General features: G+C 35.5%; 2 protein-coding genes across 2 annotated transcripts; both read left to right on the top strand.

The window, feature by feature from the left end:
- Window positions 1–3,007: 3,007 nt before the first annotated feature.
- LOC129926002 (uncharacterized) lies at window positions 3,008–7,854 on the top strand. The gene is made up of 2 exons (XM_056027653.1): window positions 3,008–3,096; window positions 6,089–7,854. Exons 1-2 carry the CDS (start codon window positions 3,069–3,071, stop codon window positions 7,258–7,260), a joined length of 1,200 nt encoding a protein of 399 aa, XP_055883628.1. The 5' UTR covers window positions 3,008–3,068; the 3' UTR covers window positions 7,261–7,854.
- Window positions 7,855–13,935: 6,081 nt separating this feature from the next.
- Window positions 13,936–19,409, top strand: LOC129925905 (uncharacterized). The gene is made up of 2 exons (XM_056027421.1): window positions 13,936–14,016; window positions 17,806–19,409. The coding sequence occupies exon 2, from the start codon at window positions 17,819–17,821 to the stop codon at window positions 18,923–18,925; it is 1,107 nt and encodes a 368-aa protein (XP_055883396.1). The 5' UTR covers window positions 13,936–14,016; window positions 17,806–17,818; the 3' UTR covers window positions 18,926–19,409.
- Window positions 19,410–23,159: the final 3,750 nt, after the last annotated feature.

The raw sequence follows: 23,159 nt of genomic DNA, 5'->3' as shown, positions 1-23,159 counted from the left end.
AAAGACTTACTTCCACTGACGGCAGTCAAAGACTTTCTTCCACTGACGGCAGTCAAAGACTTTCTTCCACTTACGGCAGTCAAAGACTTTCTTCCACTGACGGCAGTCAAAGACTTTCTTCCACTGACGGCAGTCATAGACTTTCTTCCACTGAAGGCTATTAAAGACTTTCTTCCACTGACGGCAGTCAAAGACTTTCTTCCACTGAAGGCTATTAAAGACTTTCTTCCACTGAAGGCAGTCAAAGACTTTCTTCCACTGACGGCTATTAAAGACTTTCTTCCACTGACGGCAGTCAAAGACTTTCTTCCACTGAAGGCAGTCAAAGACTTTCTTCCACTGACGGCAGTCAAAGACTTTCTTCCACTGAAGGCAGTCAAAGACTTTCTTCCACTGATGGCAGTCAAAGACTTTCTTCCACTGACGGCTATTAAAGACTTTCTTCCACTGACGGCAGTCAAAGACTTTCTTCCACTGACGGCAGTCAAAGACTTTCTTCCACCGAAGGCAGTCAACAATTGAGCTTTGATTAAGGCCTGACGAGCCTTTTGCTAAAAACATTCATTTTAATTAGACTGAAAATCTTAAAGATGTCATTCTGTTCAAATGGAATTATAGATCTCGTAGGTCTATGACTCTATATTTACACCCACACAAAATTCTAGGATTTTGGCTAATGATTGTTTGAACATGTATTCTCCAGACATAATTTTTTCTAAATAAGACAAGAACCTCCTGAAAAGCTTTTCACATGCATTGATTGTCACCAAAGTGACCATGATCTAAGTAAAGATAGAGACGAGCCAATTCAAAAGTTAAGATTTAGAAGCACTGTCATATTTAATCTTTTACAACAAATTTCTTATCGTATCTCAGAGGTCAGGACCTGACTTGAGAAGGGAAGGCGGGGCCCCGGGGACTCCACACGACAGGGGCCTACACAAAAGAGAAAAAAATATATCGGAATGACAACGGGTCAGATACTTTTAAGTATTCTTTTCTCATTTTTAACGCTAACACTTTAAATGGCAACAATGTCACGTGATTTAGAAGTGTCTGTTTGTAGTTGTAGCTTGCTCGGAACTTGTAAATACCGGTACAGCTCCGGATTTAGTGCGTCTACTAAGGGCTTTACCCTCCACAAACTCAAAAACATACACTTTTTAAAAAAAAACTAAAATATGTGTACTAAATATTTTTAAAAAGGAAAGAGAGATTTAATGTACAAACACCATATTTCTTTCTTCTAAAATATAGCCTGATATTAGATATAAGAATCATTAAGTGGATCTTTATAAAAGCTTTCAAAAGATTTTAATGACCCCCATAAAAGTCTTGCCCTGCGGCCTCTAAATACTTAAATCCGGCCCTAGGAGGTCATCAGTTACGTGCCCCCATCCAGACCAACAGAGTCAAAATAGGCGACTTAATATAAGGTAGTATAAGACAGTAGCAGTTTAGCTGTGAACGTAAATACCAACCTCCCCTTCACCTAATCCTTAGTCTGTTAGACCGTTACGGGCACCACACAAGATCCGTTGACCGTTTTTCTCCATTCCTCCCTTTCTTTTGCTTCGATAAAAAAAAATGTGTTCAATGACGGGCTTTCTCTGTCTGCCTCTTCTTCTTTTTCCTGGTACTGTTCTCTGAAGGAAGGTCTTTGCGAGCCCTGAGAACCTTGTGAAATGGCAGTAGAATTTTAAAACACAAATACTGGGTGACAAAGAACAAGGTAGGTAATCACTACCGATACAAATTTCTTTTTGGTCTATGTATCTGGTCGACTGGTATTTTTGGCCATGATTTCTATATGTTAAAGTCCCCATTTTCACTCAAAAACAACCAGGTGTCAACTGCTGCTTTTATATAGATGTATAACGCGCAGTTATTAAACATAAAATCATGTTTAAGTGCTTACATAATAAAAACTTTTTGTTTCTTAAGAGGGCAAATATCATAATTATAATAATAATAGTTCGTCCATCGTGGTTCGTGGTTCGATAATGACCACTTTGTCATCCAAGGGGACTGGGGTTTCGTGCCTCCTCATGTGAGCCCCGAATGTTCTGATGTACACTGGGCAGGTTATTTCAGCTGGAGCTAGTGTCATCTGCGGAGCAAAGGTCATCTTATCAGTGTAGCACTAAATTCTTTAATAAGTTTTTTTTTTGTTTTTGCAAACTTCCTAATGTTACCTTTCTACGTTCGCGTAGTCAGTTTTTGGTCATTTGAACAACTATTTCGTTAACGTAGTATCGTCTTAATAAATAGTTCCCAATCTACTAAGTAACATTGTATTCATACGCCCACTCTGTTGTGTGTCTCTGACGTTATCAAAATGAAATCTCAAGCCACCAATAACAACAAACCTTAATAAAAGTAATAGTATTAAATGAGAAGGCCTATATAAATAATGTAATTGACCCTTGTATATACACATAGGCTTTAACGCATACAGTACATTCTCTCTCTCTCTCTCTCTCTCCCTCCCACCCTCTCTCTCTCTCTCTCTTTTTTTTCCCTCTGTCGTACAGTTCAGCTCTCTCAATAATGACATAATTGTGTTTGTCTGAGTTAAAAAGATGAATCATTCATGTCATGCATTGAAAAAGAAAGGAAATAACTTTGTTTATATTTTTTTTTATTTCACGGAGCTCCAATGCCTTAAGGCCAGAATCGTTGAGATAGTTCCGTCTCCCAAAAAATCATTGAAATGTAGATTCAAACTGTCCTACATTCTGTGCCTCTGATAAAAATAAAAGTTATCTATCAGCAAATTACTTAATGCTAATTTACTAGAGACCAACATATATTGCCCTGCGTCCCAGATGGAGACAATTACATTCAGCTTACCAGTTATCTAGCGTAAATTCGGATTTAGTTAGGTTTGGATTGTTTTACATAAAAAAAAATAATTAGGTCATGATAAAGATGTCTTTATTAATAAATAGGCCAACACATAATCAAAACATGGAAATTCGTGGGACGTAATTATCTTCCTTTTAGAAAAAACCTCTATAAGTTGAGACCATTTTTAAAGATTACACAGTTGGTGGGGATCCCTTTTTATGTCTATGCTCATGGTAACTATTAAAAGTATGCATATTATGTAGGTCTAAAAGTGTGTTCCTGGACACAGTTATCTTATCTTACCATATCTTATCTTATCTTATCTTATAAATTACAGAGGCTCCTTCATAAGTAATAATTGCGTCTTTGTTTTAATCTACACGCGTATGTTCATTGCAGACTTAAACTCTGCTAAGTCATTGGTGTTCCTGGATCAGTCAGGGAACACGTTCCTGTCTGTGAATAAAGTTCAACATTGCGAGGTGCGAATGAAGGGCCGCAAAGATCAAGGGTTTCTTTTTTATTTCATGTTAGTCATTATTTAACAATGGTCAGAGTCTAAACACTAGATCTAGACATCTGGATCTAGAGGAATAATGTATTTTTAATTTTGTGTATGTATTTTCTAAAACTATGATAGCTGTCGAAATAAAAAACACTTTATAAAACTTCTTTAGAAACCCAGAAAATAACTATAATTCATATATATAGATAGATATATGGCTAGATAGACAGACATAGATATACACTATTAAAGGTCATGTAGCTATTGGGTGATTGCAAGAATATATATTGCAAAAACGCATAAAAAGCCTGTAATACAAATATTGGAAGTAGAATTAACAGAAATGCATATATAAACTCATAGCTAATCTGTTCCTCTTTAGTAGTTTTTTTTTTTCCTTTTATTCTTTCTTTATTTTTTTTTTTAAATACTTTTTTAGTTTTATTTATACAAGTAAACTGCTTTACATTGATCGACTTTCTTTGACTGTTGTTTTGTTTTCGTGTGAACAATTCACTTATTTTGATAGATACGTATTTAAGAGAATGCAGAGTTCGAGCCCCTGAAGAGAGCATTGACCAATAAGGTCGAGGCGACCCTTGTTAGTGTTGTTCAATCGAAGAATGTGTAGCTAGATTACAGCGAGACGGCACCGCGGAGTCACGGCTGCGGGCTACGATTTACTACCAGAAAGTTTGTACTTGGACCAGTGATTCTCAAAGAAGCCTACATAGACACCCAGGGGTCCACGATAAGGGTTTTATTAGCCCTTTTCAGACTTCTTGTTCTATAGGGCAGATGATGTAAGGGTCATCTGTTTCTGTGGTTCGCTAGGGTGTCATGTGGCCATCACAACGACCTATAGCCATTACTTTTCCCCAACTAGGTACCTATTAGAAAATAAAGTGTAATTAAATAAAGCGTAGTCGAATAAAGTAAAGTTAAATGAAATGTAGTCGAATAAAGTCACTGTCACCCTCCCCAGCATATATAAACTACGAAGGAAAAAAAAACAACTACCCACTTTCTAATTTTTTATAGTTATAATTTTTTGTTTGGTGTAATGCACACATTGTAAGACAAATTTCCTTACTTACAATAAAGATTATTGTTATTATTATTATTATTATGTCAGAAACGAACGAGTATTCATTCTCTGGCGCAGCCAGGGTCGAGTTTCGTTAAAGAGAAACAAAATTCATCGTAGTCCCTTTAACAGATTCCTCTGAGGAATTTTCTGGTGATGCGTCAGGTCTGTAGCAGTACCGCCCTATGACAGGCAACGAGGATGTTCCTAGGAATGTTAAGGGCCTTGAAGGTGTCTGTGAGGTCAGTTGTTATTATCTTTTCGGTTGATATAACAATGGGGTATATTGTTATTTTGGAAAATTTCCATAGACGCTTAATCTCCAAGCCTAGTTTCCCATATTTTCTTTGTTTTTCTATTTCAGTTTTTCTTAAATTATGAGATAGTGGTGCGGCGATATCGATAATGATAGCGTTTTTTTTTCCTTATCAACGAACAGAAGATCAGGGCGATTGAAATCTACCGTTTTGTCGGTCAGAATAGGCCTATTGTTATTATTATAATTATTATTATTATAATTATTATTATTATTGTAAATGATCTGGACACTAAAGAATTGATTATAAATTTTAGGAAATATAAAGACCATTTAGTAGTAACTCAAACCAAAATCGAAAACATAGACCAAGAGCAAAAAGATAAATACCCAATTACAATTAACAACAAACAAAGTGAAGTGAACATTGTCAGAACCTTTCCACCAAAATATATCTTCGACTCTTAGAAAGCTAAGAAAATTTTTCAATCGACAAAACAAAAAATTTAACATTTTAACACAGCAATCATCTACAGTAGAATTAACATTTCCATCACTTGCTGGTTAGGTTATACTTCACTAGCACTAAACTCAGCGGTGGCTGAGTAGTAAACTGCTTGGCTACAGAACGGGTGGGTCTTGGGTTCGAATCCTCCTGAAGACTGTGATTTTATTGCGCGACCTTAAGGGAGCCTCTGAGTCCACCGAGCTCTAATGGTTACATGACATTAGTTGGGGAAAAGTAGAGGCAGTTCGGTTGTTTGGTAAACTGACCACACGACACCTTCGTTAACAGTGGGTCAAAGTAACAGATGAACTTTACATAATCTGCCCTAACCCTAAGCGTGGGAAGCTTACTAGGACATAGACTAAATAGACTTATGTAAAAGCATCGTATATCACTTGAACACGGGTACTATATCCTGAAAAAAAAATTCTATTTTTTCCATGAAAGAGGCCTTTCCAAAACACACACAATTCTTATGGACAAATTGCAACCATTTAACCACACTTACATCAAATCTGGACGAAGGGGTCGTCTCCTCTCCATCAAGGCTAAAACAGAAAGATTTAAATCTCTTTATTCCACTTTCAGCTAGAGTGTTGCAAGTACACGTAAGCCTAATTCATGGTCGTGTACACTTCATTTGTTGGAATACTAATCGTGTTTGCGCCTATGTTGTTATTGTTATAGTAACGAGCCGACGGGTGAACACTTCTTGAAAGTAACAGTTGACCAAATTGGGTGGGTTTGGGCAAACGACTGTGAGTGAATGAAAAGAAGGTACTCTGGAGAGAGCCACATTCAATAGCTCAGGACTGAAAACAGTATTATATATCGCAAGGTCTAAAGGGGGATTCTTTACTGGTTTGTTTTTTTAATCCACAGATTTTGAAGATAGACATCAAGAGTTACAGTCCTTGAAAATGAGTCCTACTTATCCTGTGACTAATAATGTGACATTAAACTATCAAACTACAACATTGGTCATGAACACACCAAACGCTAAAGTATACATCTTAAATGTGTATTGTTTTATTGGGTCCCAGGATTACTTCTATCTTTTCCAGGCATTTAGCTGCTTCGTCAATCCTGTGCTTTCTGTCCTGGGTCTGTTTATCAATGCACTATGTCTTGTCATACTGGCCAAGAGTGGACTTAAAAAGACGTCAAACATTCTGCTTTTCGCGCTTGTTTTGGCAGACTCCATGAATATGTTCATAAATCTGGATTTTCCCACTAGAATTAGATACTTCGGACCGCTTAAGTATAAATCTGGGCTCTGCACCTTTGAATATGACACTATTATGAATGAATTCCTCTACGTCTCTCAGCATTTCTTTTCATTTGTAGGTTTGTGGGGCCGGACTATCAATGCTTCGATCCCGATGATTATTACCATCGAACGCATTCTTGCTGTGTACTTTCCCGTGACATTCAAGAAAGTGGTCACCACAAGATCCATAACTGCGTCCTGTTGTGCAGCATACATAATATGGCTGCCCCACGTCATTGTCCAGACTTTCTACAGGCGCCTTGAATACATCCGTCTCCCCAACGGAAAAGTTGCGGCGATTACCACCCAAACCGAGTTCTTGATAAATAACTATAGTATCTTATACACGTTCACAGTCTACGCCATGGAGGTGTTGTTGTCTTGGGTTCCCACCTGTTTTATAAGTCTAGGCTGCATCCTCATCGGCATCAAGATCTCTGTCTCCATCTCTCAGCGGCGAAAGATGACCAATGTAAATAAAAAGCGCCAATGGTCGCCTAGAACCACTCGCACCCTTCTGACCACTTGCCTTATATTTGCAGTCACCCACGCCATTACTGCTCTTATCAGCGCACTTGTCGTCGTGGATACGAAGACCCCTCTATTGTCCTACTTGCTAGAGGAAATCTCACAATTCATCAATATCCTGAACTGCACAAGCAACTTTTTGATCTATTTTCTCTTTAATAAAAAGCTTTGGAAGATATTTCTTCAAATAGTTTGCCCGATAAAAAAAAGTAACATAGATAAAACATTTTTTTCTTTACAAGATATCAGCAAATAAATAAAAGGATGTTTAAAACTCCGATATAAATTTCTCTACAGTCACAAGAAACATCGTTTGGTGATTTCAATTTTATATGAGACACAACGTTTCCATGCTAATTAATATTTTTTTCTCTATTACTGCCTATTTTATCTTATCTTATATAATACAGACGTTAGTTCAAAGAAGAAGATGATTACGTCCAACGAGTCATGCATTCAGTCATGCATATTAACCAATGACTTAAATTCTGCCAAGTCACTGGTTTTCCTGGCTAGCTCAGGCAACCGATTCCATGCTCTAATAGCACTAGGGAAGAAGGAGTGTTTGTACAAATTTGTCCTAGCATATGGAACGAGGAGTGTGCCTTTATCTTTGTGTCTTTCTGAGTATTTTATTACAATTTGTTTTTGTATTTGAAGATTATGGTTAAGAGTTTTATGTATAATTGCTACTTTAATTTTGAGTATTCTTTCCTGAAGGCTTTCTAAATTTAGTGATTTTACTAAAGGTGTTACTCTAGCCAAATTTTAATATTAGTTTTATTATAAATCTCACTGCTCTATTTTGTGTCTATTCCAGTTTCTTAATGTTTTCTTGAGTTGAAGGGTCCCAAACAGAGGATGCATATTCTACCATTGGCCTAACCAAGGTTAAATAACATTTTAGTTTTATGTTTTTATTTGATTTATAGAAATTAAATTTCTTTTAATAAACCCTAATGCTTTGTTTGATTTTTTGATAGCCTCATCACTATGGGGATTCCAAGACACTTTTTCATTTATTATAACACCTAGGTATTTTGCGGTTTTAGTCTGTGTTACTGTTTTTGTTGGTTGTTACTTTGGGTTGTTGTGCGCTTGTCTTAAGTCTTAACAAGAACAACAAACATGAATATGCACCAAGCAACACACTTATCAGCAGACAGTATATTTATTAATATATAAAATAACACATAGGCGATCCAGCCATAAAGGCGCAATGAACAATTGAGTATAAGTTCAGGAATAAATCATTAATCACACATTGCATATCTAAAATAATAATAATAATAATAATAATCTTTATTATCCGTAAGGAAATTTGTCTTACAATGTGTGCATTACCAAACAAAAAACATTATAACTATAAGAAACCAAAGTGTACATTCACACCAGACTCACTCATAATTTACATGTGACAAAGTTTGTACCAGATTGTTCTTATTTAATGATTTGATTGCCAGGGGAACAAAAGAGTGTTTGTGTCTGTTTGTCTTTGCTATCGGTGTCTTGTATCTCTTTTGCGATGGTAAAATCACAAAATCCTGACACAAAGGGTGATTCTTTATTTCGAGGATCTTGTTAGCTTTTTTATAGATGTTTGTCTCAAACAACTGCCCAAATGAGATTTGTTTTTTGCCAATGATTTTACCAGCAGCATTTAGGATTCTATAAAGTTTATTTTTATTTTTAATGCTCAGATTGCCATACCAGGCAGTGATATTGAAACTGAAAACATTGCAGATGTGAGCGTGAGAAAACATAGCCAAGGCCTTTTCGCTAACATTAAACGAGTGCATTCCATAAAGACTCTGAGGATTAAGTAACAACTTCTTGTACGACCGCATGATCAGATTCAGATCGAGAGTCTTCACTTGCAAAAATAACATGAACTTAGTGAGCACTAGTCACTTCATGTCACAGTGATTCTCAAACAATGCAGAGACAGAGATAACACAAATAGTTTACGAATTATTCCTTTTTTAACATTCGATGATAAATTGACATTTTTTTTTACATGGTGGAAAACCTATGAACATGGCGCATTTGGTGTATCCGGCGTACAAAATAAAGGAAGTGTTGAAAAAATTAATATTTTTTTTTAAACGATTGTGATAATTTGTGCGCACTCTTTAGCTCGGCAGAATTAAATGTTCTAAAAGTTCTTTACTTCACATAATAACTTGAATATAGAGAAGGTATTATTCTTTCTTTCTAGGACTTTTTTTATTTTTTTATTTCAAAACAGATTTTTTGGGTAACTTAGTAGGGAACGTTGGAATATTACGTAAAATCATAAAAATCCCTTCCACCCTTGTAACAAATCGTAACAAGACTCAATCTTCTCTACCCTCCCCCCTCCCCCCCCCCCCCCCCCGCCATCCACGTAGAGTAACATAACAAGAAAATTCGAATTTTAGAAAACACCTTGTTTATTACAAGGCTTATAGTAACTCACTCTGTCTGTCTGGTAAAAAGTTTGTACACGTTATTTCGCCCACACCTGATCACGGGTGAAGCTGAAATTTCGCACAATTTTTTTCTTTTACCTGACAAAACAAGAATCACTTTAAAAAATAAAAACCAATTACTTAATTAACTTTTGTTAAATAATAAAAAAAAATTTGTATCGAACAATAGAAAGAAATAGTACTTGACTAATGTGGTGGTATAAGTTGATTTAGTCCCCTATATAGTTTGTAGAGAGAAAGCTTTAAGGTTTTACATAACAATCCATAACTTAAAAACCTTCCAGTTTCATAAGCACTTCCTCGGCACAGTGGTTAGTGTGTTGGCTTGATGAGGCTTGAGCCCTCTAGTTCGAATACAGGCCGTTCAGCTTTAAAAAAGAAAGTATTTTCATTTTAAAAGTGGTCTCGGCAACATTGACAATGCCCTCTTCATTCTGAACTGGTCCAGAGAAGTGATAGGATCACAGCGAATTGAATAAGCTAAAAGCATGAAATTGCGCTAAACATAAAAGAAATTCGTAAAAATATTTCTAATAGCACAGATTCATTATTGTTAATCTAGATCTATTACAAATTTAATTACATGACTTATCCAAACTTACTGATAACAACTTTGCGTAACATAAGATTTTTTTTGTTTTGTTTTCTAAGCTTTATTTATTTTTTCTTGGTTATTATAATTATCTCAAATTACTTTTTTAAGCATTTTTTTTAATATTTATTTTGCAGTGAACTTTAGCGCCTTTAACATTGTTTAGCTTAGTGTGAGTCTATCCAATGGAAAAATTTTCTCCTTAAGCCGTTTGTGTGTTATTTTATGTTTATTTTGATTAGAAAGCTTTTTTTTTAGCGTTGTATGTGGTATAGCTACTTTAAAAAACAAAGCATATTTCAACACACAATGGCTGGTGCAAACATTCTACAGGTTGGTTCTTCCACACCCATTCCTGGATCAAGTTGAAACTTTAAACAAGAATTTATTGTACCTAACAAAACATGAATCCATTTTAAAAAATTAACCAAGTCTTCAATCAATTATTTTTGTTTGATATCTAATAAGAGAAATAACTTCTACATTATTAAGAGATATAGTTGTAAGTGGGAAGTCTTTTCCCTTTGATAGGCTTTTTTTTGTTTTGTTTTGTTTTGTTAAAAATGGATTTTTATATGTTTTACTTCTTCTGACATGGAGTATCTTGGAGTGTCTTTGGGTTGGTTTGACTCCGGGGTGTATTTAAAATCCCAAAAATTCTAAATCCGTGCACTTCACAAGATTGGAACCCGAGACCTATCGGTTCGTAAACCAAGTACTTTATCTCTCAGCCACCACGCGTATTTCAAAGAGACCATGCAAAAGTCTAATGGATGATGCTAATGAATATTTACAAAGTCATTGACGCCCAACCTAGATCCGTCCGAGAGCCATTTTAATTTCTGACACTATTTAAAAAACTTTTGCTGCCAGTACGCGATGACATCCTACCAACTAGAATGAACATTGATGGTCTTCGTAGCAGAGGTAAGTACTTCCTAGTTCATGCCCTCGCGTGAAAAGGTATATAGTTGTCAAAATTACATGTTTCAATTTCCAGCACATCCGTAACCATGTAATCGTTGGCATCGAGTGTGTATGCATTCCTAGAAACAGCACACCCACAAGAGGTCAGGATGATATTCGGATAACATCGATGGAAACCGATGAGCGTCTAGCGGACTCTAACGCATTGGCCAGGAGTTCTGAGCAATTGTGTTTGTTAGACTATTGCCGGTGTGGCTATCGAGCATAGGAAAGACAGTGAAATGGACATAAGATTGATAAGAAACAAGGCCGACAGAGAAACCGACTAATACACTCCTCCAGGGCCGGATTTCAGTATGTTGAGGCCCCGGGGCAGTATAATTGTGGAGGCCTCTACAATTTTTCAAGACCTTCAATAAAAATCCACTTACGAACGAAAATAAACAAGAAATTTTTGTTTAAAAATCAAACAAACAAAGCTAATCTAAATGGGAAGAACTCCACCCTTAAAACTATGTCTATCATTAATGTCCCATTGTTTTTCCCTCATTCTATATCACACAAAAAAAGTAATTACCCATAATTAATTGACTGATTCGGATTTTTTTTTTGGTTGATTCATGTTTTGTTTGATACAATAAATATTTTTTTTAAGAATCAACTTGATTAGAGAATGAGGGAGAATTATAGTAAACAATATTTAAGGGGCTAAACCCAACACATTTAGCCATAAGCGTGAATACTGAATGCTTAGTTTTCCTTATTGGCATGAAATAAAATAATTAATTACTAGTAAGTTATTGGTTGCTTTTTAATTTATTGGTTTATGACTTGTCTAAGCAAATGAATAATTGTGCGAAGTTTCAACATGATCAGAGAATGGTTTTGGTAGAAATAACGTGTACACACTGTCTACTAGACAGACAGACAGACAGACAGACAGACAGACAGACAGTCAGACAGATAGATAGATAGATAGATAGATAGATAGATAGATAGATAGATAGATAGATAGATAGATAGATAGATAGATAGAACTGTTTACTAGACAGACAGACAGAGTTAGTTGATATAATCTTTATAAAAAAAGGAAATAGAGATCTTGTATATTTTTAATATGCATATTTTAGTTTTAAAAAGTGTATATTTTTTAGTTTGTGGAGGGTAAAGCCTTTAGTAGACGCACTGTTGTAGATCCGGAGCTGTATTTACTTTATTCGAGCATACTACAAGCGTACACTTCTTCATCACGACATTAGCCAGCCACAAAAATGCGGAAAAAAAAATTAGTTTCTTACCCGTGGAAATTCGGATCTATTTCTATATCGTAATTCTGTTGTGGAGGCCTTTTTCTTGTTGATTCCCCGACGCTGTAGCCTCGCCTGCCCTGCCTTAAATCCGGCCTTGAACCAAACCGTGCGACACCTTTACTCATGGCTATATCAGAAATGTGGCTAGATGTTGTGTGTTTACCATTGCCCAATCAATAACAATCTAAAACAAAGAAGTGGAATAATCAACTACCACTTTATACATTCTCTCTCTCTCTCTTTAATAATTCCTAAAACATCTTTTTCTTTCTCTCTTCTTATCTTATCTTATATAATACAGACGTTACTTCAAAAAAGAAGATGATTACGTCCTACGCGTCATGTCTCTCATTCTTTCTCTCTCTCTCTCTCTCTCTGACGTCCTTTCCTTTTCAGTCTTTCTCTCTTTTTTTCTTTCTCTCTTTCATAATCCCTTTGTCTCTCTGTTTAATACTTCACAAACTTTCTTTCTTCTTTTCTCTCTCCCATTCTGTCTCTCTTGCGCGATCCTTCTCTCGCTCTCCTTTTCTCTCTATTTCTCTTTCTTCCTCTTTCTTCCTCTCTCTCTCTCTCTCTCTCTTTATATATCTCTTTCTATCTTTTTCTCTCTATAAATCTCATTTTCTCTCTCTCTCTTTCTTTCCTCTATTTCTCTATCAATTTCTCTATCTATCCATCTCTCTCTCTCTATCTCACTCATTCTCTCTTTTTCTCTTTCTCTCTCTCTCTCTCTCTCTCTTTCTGTCTATTTATCTCTCTCTCTCTCTTTCTTTCCTCTATCTCTCTATCAATCTCTCTATCTATCCATCTCTCTCTCTATCTCACTCATTCTCTCTTTTTCTCTTTCTCTCTCTCTCTCTCTGTCTATTTATCTCTCTCTCTCTCTCTCTTTCTTGAATATTTCCCAAGCGTATTTATTCTTTTAAAAAGCCCAGCGACAGAGACATGTGTGGAGTGTGATAAATTTAAGCAATCTTCGCAACCTACTAAGAAGATAAATAGACCTACCATAAAGTCTGCATGCAGCAATTTGCCTGAGATTCAAATAACACCGCGACAAAGACAAAGTGTTTTGTTTTTTTCTGGTTAAAAAAATATACATTGACATATTTGCTTAAATCTAAATTGAAATTGTTTCGCATAGTTACGCATTTATCATCTAAAAACAAAAAGATTTGTTTATTTACGTTTAAAGAACTCAACATAAACAGATGATTCGTGCGCTGACTTCTGTACTAAAGTCATTTTCGTAAAATGCACGTAGGCTCTAAGTGGGTTTTTGAATTTGTTGTGAATTGTGAACGGCATAATTAAAATAGAAAAGTTGAGTCAAAAGTCTTTCAATAGTTCCCAACACACAACATAGAGATTTCATTTATCTTTTTTTTTTTTAACAACTTGTCTTTGGTCATTATCTTGTTAGATATTGCTTTAAGCAGAACGCGTAAATTCTGGGCTTTTATTCTAATTGGCTATTTTATTGTGTGTGTGATTATGCGTTGACATTATGCGTTGACTCTGTACTAATTTTCTTATATCGTGTTGTTGCGACATGTAAATAACAGTAATTGTGACATTACGGTGTCAAAAGTATTTTTAAAACAGGGTAAAATGGACAGACAATTGTGTGACGAAATACAATAAGCATCTAAAGTTGAAAACAAAGACACTTGTAGATCTTTATATTCTTAGAGTCTTACAGTTTTTTTTTGGTATATTGTCATTTATTTTCCTCGTTCATCTTACAAAGCTTATATAAACCTATAGAGGCTGTCGGTCTGTCTGTCTGGTAAAAAGTTTGAACATGTTTTTCTCCCGTTTCCCATTCTCGGATCAAGCTAAAACTTTGCATAATTATTTATTGAACATGACAAGACATGAATCAGTCAAAAAAAATTAATTAGTTGATTAATTATGGGTATGTAGTGATGGGCAAAAGTTAACTAAAAAAAAATTAGTAAGGCCATTGTTTAACTAGAAAAAAAAGTTTAGTTAAAATCGTAGTTTAATAATTTTTTTTTAGTTACTAACTAAAAAGTTTAATTAAAATTTGTACAACTTTTCAACATGTGGTCAGGGTTGAAACACACATCCCTGTTTTCTGGTCATGTGATATCAATAACTTTGATTATTAAAAAAATGATGCAGTTAACAACTATTTAGTCAGTCTGCATTTGAAGAGGGTAAAGTAAGATGCTGGTAGAAGTTACGGGAGTAAATATTTGCAGCTTAGTAGCAGCATTATAAAATGTTAAACATTTGTTGGCAAAAAGCTTCTATGCAATATTATGAATGAGGTTGTTCCAATTTTTTTTTTGTGAGCCACGAGGTGTTTAATTTCTGTTTCTAGTGGGAATCTGATTAGTGAGTTAGGTCAATATTTAGTGGTTTTAATCAATTCATTTGCGGCAAACAATTTTTTTTTTACTGCAGGAACATCAAGTACACCCTTTTTATAGTCTCAAGACTTATTATTGAGATCTACTAAGTCTAAATCGACAGCTAGGCCTATATAGATCTAAAAGCACTAGGAAAACCAACTCTGGAAAAAAAAATCTTCATCCACACCCTCTCTGACCATAAAGTAAATAGACTGTGTCCAACTGGTTTTAACTACTTGGTCAGCTAGACCTAGTGTACTGTACGTGTTTAGTCGATGATACTACAAGACTACCCTGTATTTTTTTTTTCATTACGCATTATGCAATAGTGTTTGCTTAATATGGAGTGGTCAGACAAGAAAATAACACACTGGCGTGGCTAGTCAAGCATGTTCGTAGATATATTTTTACACTAAAATAGTTACACACCCTCCCTGCCCAGAAAGTAAATAGACAGTGTGACCGACTGATTTTAACAACCTGGCCAGATAGACGTACACGTGTAGGCCTATATAGTGTACTGAGTTGTTTTTTTTCACTTGCGCGTTTAATGGTTATGCAATAGTGTTAGTTATATTTTTAGTGGTCAGAAAAGAAAATAGCACATCTGCATGGTTAGTCAAGCATGTACTTTACACTGTAAAATAGTTATACAGGCCAAATGTTTCTTAAAACTCCAATGATTTCGTTTCTATTTCTTTGGTTGCTAGATCTAAATTTGAAATTCTAAATCTATGTTATTCAATGAGATTTTAAACTTTACCAGTAAAAGTAAGATTTTTCGTTATATAATAAGTTAATAAATTTTTTTTTAAAAAAAGAGTATCATTCTTTTCTAAAGGTTTTAATTCAAGGCAAAAATACAAGCACACATATTTATTTAGAGATTTTATTTTATTATTTTATTGTGCATTAACGTTTATGTAAGAAACATATTTCTTAATACTGATTTTATTATGGATAAATATTTCTACAGAGTTAAAAGAACGAGATCGAACATACAGTCTGATGATTATATCTATATAGGTCTAGTTCAACAACGATACCCCGCCCCCCTTCCTAAATAAAAGTTATGAAAAGTTTAATTTAATTTTCTTTAGATTATTTTAACTCTATTTTGAAATTCATGGTAAACTTTTACTTTAACTAATTTATTTCAATTGAAAACTAGTTTTAGTTTAACTTTTAAAAGTGAGTTTAGTTCCCATCACTATGGGTAATTAATTGTTTTGATTGATATCGAAAAAAGGGAGATAGTTTTTTAAAAGGTATTCTTTTCTTTCTAGTGCTTGTTTTAGAACGCTTCTGATTGCAAAAATATTCATCTAAAAACAATCCTTTCGACTGAGCTCACGTGAGAGAACACAGCACACACAAAAATAAAACCATTGTGCACTCACCCTTAACTGGTGTAGCATTAATAGTAGGCCTATAAAATTACGTCATTTGTTTTTGAGTTTGTTCCACGGTTCTAAATTTAAATTTTAGTTACACACATTTATTGAAGATTTTCAGTCCAGGAGGCGAGTCCATAACTAGCAAACCTATTTAGTGTATCCGGTATAAAATGAAGAAGTATTGATAAGCGGAATATATTAGTAATAATCCATATAAAATATTTTTTCCCACTTTACAGCCTGGAAAGTATCTCAGCCACAGGCTTATAAATATTAGATCCAGACTGGACATGGAGATCTTTTAGCACTAAAAAAAATGTGACAGTTAAAAAGTTGTAACATGGCGTTGTTTTCGTAAAGTAGTTATAAGAAGTCTCGTCTCATTGTTATTTTGCAATTTTTAGAAACATAATCTAAAAAGATCTAGGTAATCAATCTATTTAAATGTACATAAGATGACTAAAATCAATAGACTGAATTATTTCGATCTAGGATTTTCAGAATACCATCTTAATGGAATCTAACAGGCAATGGCTTTATTTTTTGAATTTGCGTGAATTTGAATTTGCGTGAATGTATAGTTCTGTGATAAATACATAACAATCTATATCTTATATTATCTTATATAATACAGACGTTACTTCAAAAAAGAAGATGATTACGTCCTAGGTGTCATGCATTTAGTCATGCATATTAACCAATGACTTAAATTCTGCCAAGTCACTGGTTTTCCTGGCTAGCTCAGGCAACCCATTCCATGCTCTAATAGCACTAGGGAAGAAGGAGTATCTGTACAAATTTGTCCTAGTATATGGAACGAGAGATATGCCTTTATCTTTGTGTCTTTCTGAGTATTTTATTAAATTTTGTTTTTGTATTCGAAGATTATGGTTCAGTGTTTTATTTATGATTGCTATATATATATATAGGTCTGTGAGTTGATCAATTGGGGATAAGAATGTGTTTCCAATTTCCAGTCTAGATATAGATCTAATATATATATATATGTCTGTGATCTCAACTCTTTCGCGTTTAGCACAAAGTAATTCTATATTTAGTTGGCAACAAGTAATTTTTCAATGTGGCGTCTTGTTTGTTAAGTAAGTTCATTTATTTCTAAATGTATCCCTATCTTCTTTCAGTCATGGTTGTATGCTTTTCTTCCCATTATATGCCCACCACATTTCTCCATGTCCTTTTGTCTGTCGCTTCATTGTGTTACTTTTATGAACGTGGCCCGGATTATAAAAGTGAAAACGTAAACAAGGGGCAGATCACTATGATTAACTTTTGGTATGAAAATCCCCAAAAAGCAAGTAAAACATCTTAGCCTCATGACAAAATGTCTGAAACAAGCAAAACAAGAAGAATAAAAATACCTTTAAAAAAAAAAACAAAGCTTATCTAAGGGAAAGAACTTTGCACTTATAATAGTATTTCTCAATAATGTAGAAGTTATTTCACCTTTTTCGATATAAAAAATAATTAATTACCAATAATTGGTTAATATTTATTTTTTTTTATTTATGCTTTGTTAAGTACAATAAATAATGTTTAAAAGTTTTAACTTTTCTGAGAATGGATGTGGTTGATATACTACAGACAGACAAACTGACAGACAGCTTTGTAAAAATATACGGTATGGAAGACAATAAAAAAATACATTTTTTTCAACATTTTATTTTATTTGAAATATATTTTTTAATGTATCTTCTGCTTTTAGTAGTCATCCGAAGATGCAGTACTTGAACAGAAATGGAACTTATGTTTTGTTTAATGATGTGACATCACCTATGGTTATAATTGCTACAAAGCCTCAGGTCCCTGTAAGGACTGATCCGAATTTGTTTTGTTTTCTTGGACCCCAAGACTACTTGTTCACCTTCAAGGTATTCAGCTGTTTCGTTAATCCCGTGTTGTCTATATTGGGTCTCTTTGTCAATGGACTCTGTCTAGTCGTGTTGGCCAAAGGAGGTTTTAGAAAGCCGTCCTACATTCTACTTTTCGCGCTTGTTTTCGCAGACTCCATGAACCTGTTTTTAAGCCTGGACTTTCCCAACAGAATTCGATACTTCGGACCTGTCAAGACCAAGACTGGGTACTGCACCTTTGAGTACGACACTACGATGAATCAGTATCTCTATGTCTCACACGAGTTTTTCACTTTCGTGGGGTTGTGGGGTCGAACTATTAACGCCACGATACCGATGATTATAACCATGGAGCGAATACTTGCTGTGTACTTTCCAGTGACGTTTACTAGAGTGGTTACACCGAAGTCGATTACTGCGTCCTGTTGTGCCGCTTACGTCATGTGGCTGCCTCACATTATCGTTCAGAGCTTCTACAGTCGTCTGCTTTATATCCAGCTATCAAACGGAAATGTTGTCGCCATTACTACCGTTACAGAATTTTTGATTAAAAATTTCCGCATTCTCTACATATTCACAGCGTACTTTCTTGAAGCGATGACGTCATGGGTGCCCATCTGCTTCGTCTGTCTAGGCTGCATCCTCATCGGCATCAAGGTCTCCGTCTCAATCTCTCAGCGGCGTAAGCTTACTAGCTTGAGGAAGGAGCACCAATGGTCGCCCAGAACCACTCGCACCCTTCTGACCACCTGCCTTATATTTGCCGTCACCCACGTCATTAATTCACTCATCGGCTTACTTGTAACTATTGACGACAAGACCCCTCTATTGACCTACTTGCTGTTGGAAATCGCAGAATTCTTCAATATCCTGAACTGCACCAGCAACTTCCTAGTCTATTTCTTCTTAAACAAAAAACTTTGGAGAGTTTTACTTCAAATAATTGGTAAAAAAAACTTGGCGTCTGCTTAAAACGTCCAGATTTAGCAATATTAAAAAACTCTTTCATCTCGATGTCAAGAACGGCACGCCTATTGTTTCCATTTTAAGTTTGACCAAACCAATTGTATTCAGTGCCAGCTTTAAGCCTGTGTAGGACCAGGGCAGGGCTTTTGTGGAGGTATTTACCTTCTTTAACCAAATGAATAATGCTAGGGTAACGACTTATTAGAGTAAGCTACATTTAATATTATTTTTGTCTTCTTTCTTTATATAAAGTAAACTTATTATTGATTTTATGTTTGTTTACTTAACGACATGAATCTGAAGTCCTAGGAGGACTCACTGTGTGCACGTACGTAAGCACAACCCTAATTTAAATAGCTCTTAAAATAATGAGCAATTAGTTACTTATAATCGTCTGTATCTTAGAACTGAAGAAATATGTTTATATATATGTTTTTTATTTTTTTTAAAGACACAACCTCCTTTATACAAATATATAGAGATTATTTGTTCTCATAATACGTAATAAATGTTAGATTTACAAGATTACAAAGACAGTTTGTGTGGAAACACAAACTCAAAATCGGCCCCCGAAGTGGTCCACCCAGGCAGGCTTCAATATTTTCAGAAAGAACATCCAAATGAAATTATATCAAAGACAAATGAGAGATAACAATGGAGAAAGAAGGTTGACAGATCTTGTGTAATGCCCCAACGGTACAGCAGATCAAAGGATAGGTGCAAGTGAATGCAAAGTTAGATGTGAACCTGGCCTAACTGGTTCCCCTTTCAGACCTTGTGCTCTATAGGGCAAATGATGTATAGTTCATCTGTTTTTGTGGCCTACGGTTAACGAGGGTGTCATGCAGCCAGCACAACGACCAACCGCCTTTACTTTTCCCCAACTACTATCAGGTACCCATTGGAGCTGGGTAGACTCAGAGGCGCCTAAGGATTCCGAAGTTGAAAATCCCAGTCTTCACCAGGATTCGAACCCGGTGCCCCGGGTTCGGAGGCCAAGCGCTTTACCGCTCAGCCACCGCGCCTCGCCTGGCCTAACTGAAGTCTTATAATTGATGTAATTGTTTTGAAAAGGGTCAAATCTCTTGTTCGAATGCTTGAAAAAAAAAGAAAAAAATGTCCGCATTAAAAATAAAATTTTCACGAAAATGACGTTTACAAGATTACTATTCGTTTTCATTTAGGTCTAACTTATAATGCATACTAATTAGCTTTTTCTCTTTAAAAAACTGCTTGCATAACTGATTTTAAAAATTAGATTTTTTCGCTTTCAGAAAAAAAAAGTAGCCGTTGCATCAGAACTTTGAATGGTCTAAAATATTGTGATGTCGGATTTTCAATATCTTTTCTAGTTTACGAGATCTAAACGGGACGGACGGACAGACGGACAGACATTTCGCACAAAACTAATAGCGTCTTTTACCCTTTGGGGGGCCGCTAAAAAAAACAACAAAAAAACATTTTTTTACTCTGCCCAACATCCGGAAATATCCGAAGACTTATATGGTCCGTTCAAGCTAAATATTTTCTAGTTTTCTAGCCAAATTTGAATTTATTTCCCTTTGTACTTTGAAAAGTTATAACGGTTAAACTAGAGTTCCCAGTGTGGTCAACAAGCTAGCAATTCTTTTCCCAACGATAGATACATCAACTATCAAATCTCTGGGAAAATCGTTAGCGCGTTTTCGAGATCCGTGTCAATGTTAAATGAGCCCACCCACCGAGACATTTCCACAAAAGTACGAGTTGAATAGAGGTATTGTAAAAATAAATTAATAATCAGCTTATAACCATTATTTAGCACGAAATCTAGTAGATTCATAAACGATTATTCACATTTGACTAGAGTTCTCACTAGAGTAACACCTTTAGTAAAATCACTAAATTTAGAAAGCGTTCGGGAGAGAAGACTTAAAAGTAAAGCAGCAATTATACATAAAACACTGAACCTCAATCTTCAAATACAAAAACAAAATCTAATAAAATACTCAGAAAGACACAAAGATAAAGGCAAATTTCTCGTGCCATATGCTAGGACAAATTTGTACAAATGCTCCTGCTCTACTATTAGAGCATGGAATGGGTTACCTGAGCTAGACAGGAAAACCAGTGACTAGGCAGAATTTAAGTCATTGGTTAACATGCATGACCAAATGCATGACGCGTAGGACGTAATCATCTTCTTTTTTGAAGTAAGACTAAGACTAAGACTAAGACTGCTTTATTGATCCTTACGGAAATTTGTTGTGATTACAATGACTCGTTTCTCATATAAAGACAACACAACAGAAACATACACATAAATACAACAGACAACATAAAGAGTTCATTCAGCGACTACACACAGGTATCTTGGTGCATTTCATGTTCCCTGATCAATGAGTGGCGGTGATAGAGTCTGACCGAGTGAGGTACGAACGAGTTTTTGTACCGCTCCGTTCTTGTTTTGATTGACAGCAGTCGCCCACTTCGCGACGACCTGGCGTAGTATTATATAAGATAAGAAGATGCAAGCATGTATATACTAGAAAACTTTGTGTAGCGCACAGTTAAATAAAGATAGGGCCTATTTTAAAAAACTAATAACTAGCTTATAAGCATTATTCAGCATGTATTCTAGTAGATGCAAGCATGTATATACTAGATAAATGTTTTTAGCGCAGAAGACAAAGTATTTACTAGAACAAAGAGACTCACCACACTGCTGAATTCATTGAGTCATAAGCTAATTGTTCGGAATATCAAAGAAGAGGAAAATTGGATGGTTGGTTGCCAGGTAATTTGGTATACGCTTCGAGACGTCATCACGACAGTCTCGAGTTGAGATCACGCTCGCCCTGCGGGAGGTCTGGACTAGGAAGTTGATTATCTTCACCTCTGGAGGAACACCCGAAGCATGTAAAACTAAACACTTCACAACCGTAAGATTTAAAGTCTTGTCGGTCAAAATAAACAAATTGCAAATTTCGCAAAAAAAAAAAAAAAAAAAAAAGAAAAAAAAGGTAAAGTTTCTGTCCAGTCTAAATGTTCAATTTTTGAAATCTCTATTGTGGCCACCCCCCCCCAGCTCTTGTGGAATCTCCGTATGCCGACCCCCAAATCTGACTGTATCCTCTTATCTCCCACCTCCGTTTTACTGGGGTAGACATTTTTTTTTCAACAAGATCACGTTCCCATGACAACAAAATTCGTGCACGTATATAGGTATCACACTTTAAACGCTAAATTAGGTCATTTTTTATCTTATTAACTGCTATGCGGTTTTTACACAGTTCATAGAATATCACTCTGTCTGGAGAAATGTTTGTATGTGATCCGTCCCACTTCCCTTTCTCGGATCAAGTTGAAACTTTACGCAATTATTCACTGTAAATAACAAAGCATGAATCAATCAAAAATTTGCCAGGTAACTTATCAATTATTTTGATATCAAACAGGGAAATAAATCATACCGTATTGAGAAAATGGTTTTGGGAAGTTCTTTCCCTTAGAATTTTTTTTTTGGGGGGGGGGGGAGGGGGGGTATATGTGATGTCAAAGCTTGTGCATAAAAATACTGGTTCTGGTTATTGATGGTAGGCCTATTTGTAGAAGTAATGTTGGTATTAGAATAATGTTTGAATTAGGGAAAGTAGCTCATCATTTATGGCTCTCTATTTGGGTAAGTTATTCAAATAATTTAGAAGCACTACTTAGACCCACTATTCCACAGCTGACTTGGGTCAGACACCTTTCCCACATAGGGGATGACCGCATGCCAACGGCGATTTTGTTTTTCGCAAGCTTAAAGAAGAACAGCGTAATAGAGGTGCCCCAGAAAAACGCAATAAATATCAGCTCAGGCGCCATTTTGCCCTCATTGGCATAGAGGAAAACAGCAGATGAACTCTACAAGACACAGCTGGAAAGACACACATTTTAGACCCAAAGAAAAAAACTTGATAGAAGTCAGGCATAGAAGACGAAAAAAAACAACGTAAATAGACCCCAGGAGGACAAAGGCTTTGTCTGCATCAATTTTGACAAAAAATGCAGGTCGTAACTTGGTCTATGTGGTCAGGAGAAATACTACCCTTATCCACTTTTGGTAAAAATCAAATACAATGTCTTGTCATATGACAATACACTAAGAAGAGCTGATAAACTCTTTCTCTCCGCTATTATTTTTCCACGTTTTAAAGGAATTTCTTCATTTTGCTCATTACTGTTTCACTCCCCTGTTATGATTAAGCTTCAATAG

This window comes from Biomphalaria glabrata, chromosome 4, assembly GCF_947242115.1.
Source record: "Biomphalaria glabrata chromosome 4, xgBioGlab47.1, whole genome shotgun sequence".
NCBI classification, from domain to species: domain Eukaryota; kingdom Metazoa; phylum Mollusca; class Gastropoda; family Planorbidae; genus Biomphalaria; species Biomphalaria glabrata.
This window is presented reverse-complemented; position numbering and strand designations above follow the sequence as displayed.

What these genes read in the sequence shown, in the direction of transcription:
- LOC129926002 (XM_056027653.1), top strand. Translation starts at nt 3,069, where the DNA reads ATGTCTATGCTCATGGTAACTATTAAAA. An exon ending in GCTCATGGTAACTATTAAAA is followed by an intron (nt 3,097 to 6,088) that starts GTATGCATATTA and finishes TTTAATCCACAG; the next exon opens with ATTTTGAAGATAGACATCAA.
- LOC129925905 (XM_056027421.1), top strand. Translation starts at nt 17,819, where the DNA reads ATGCAGTACTTGAACAGAAATGGAACTTATGTTTTGTTTAATGATGTG.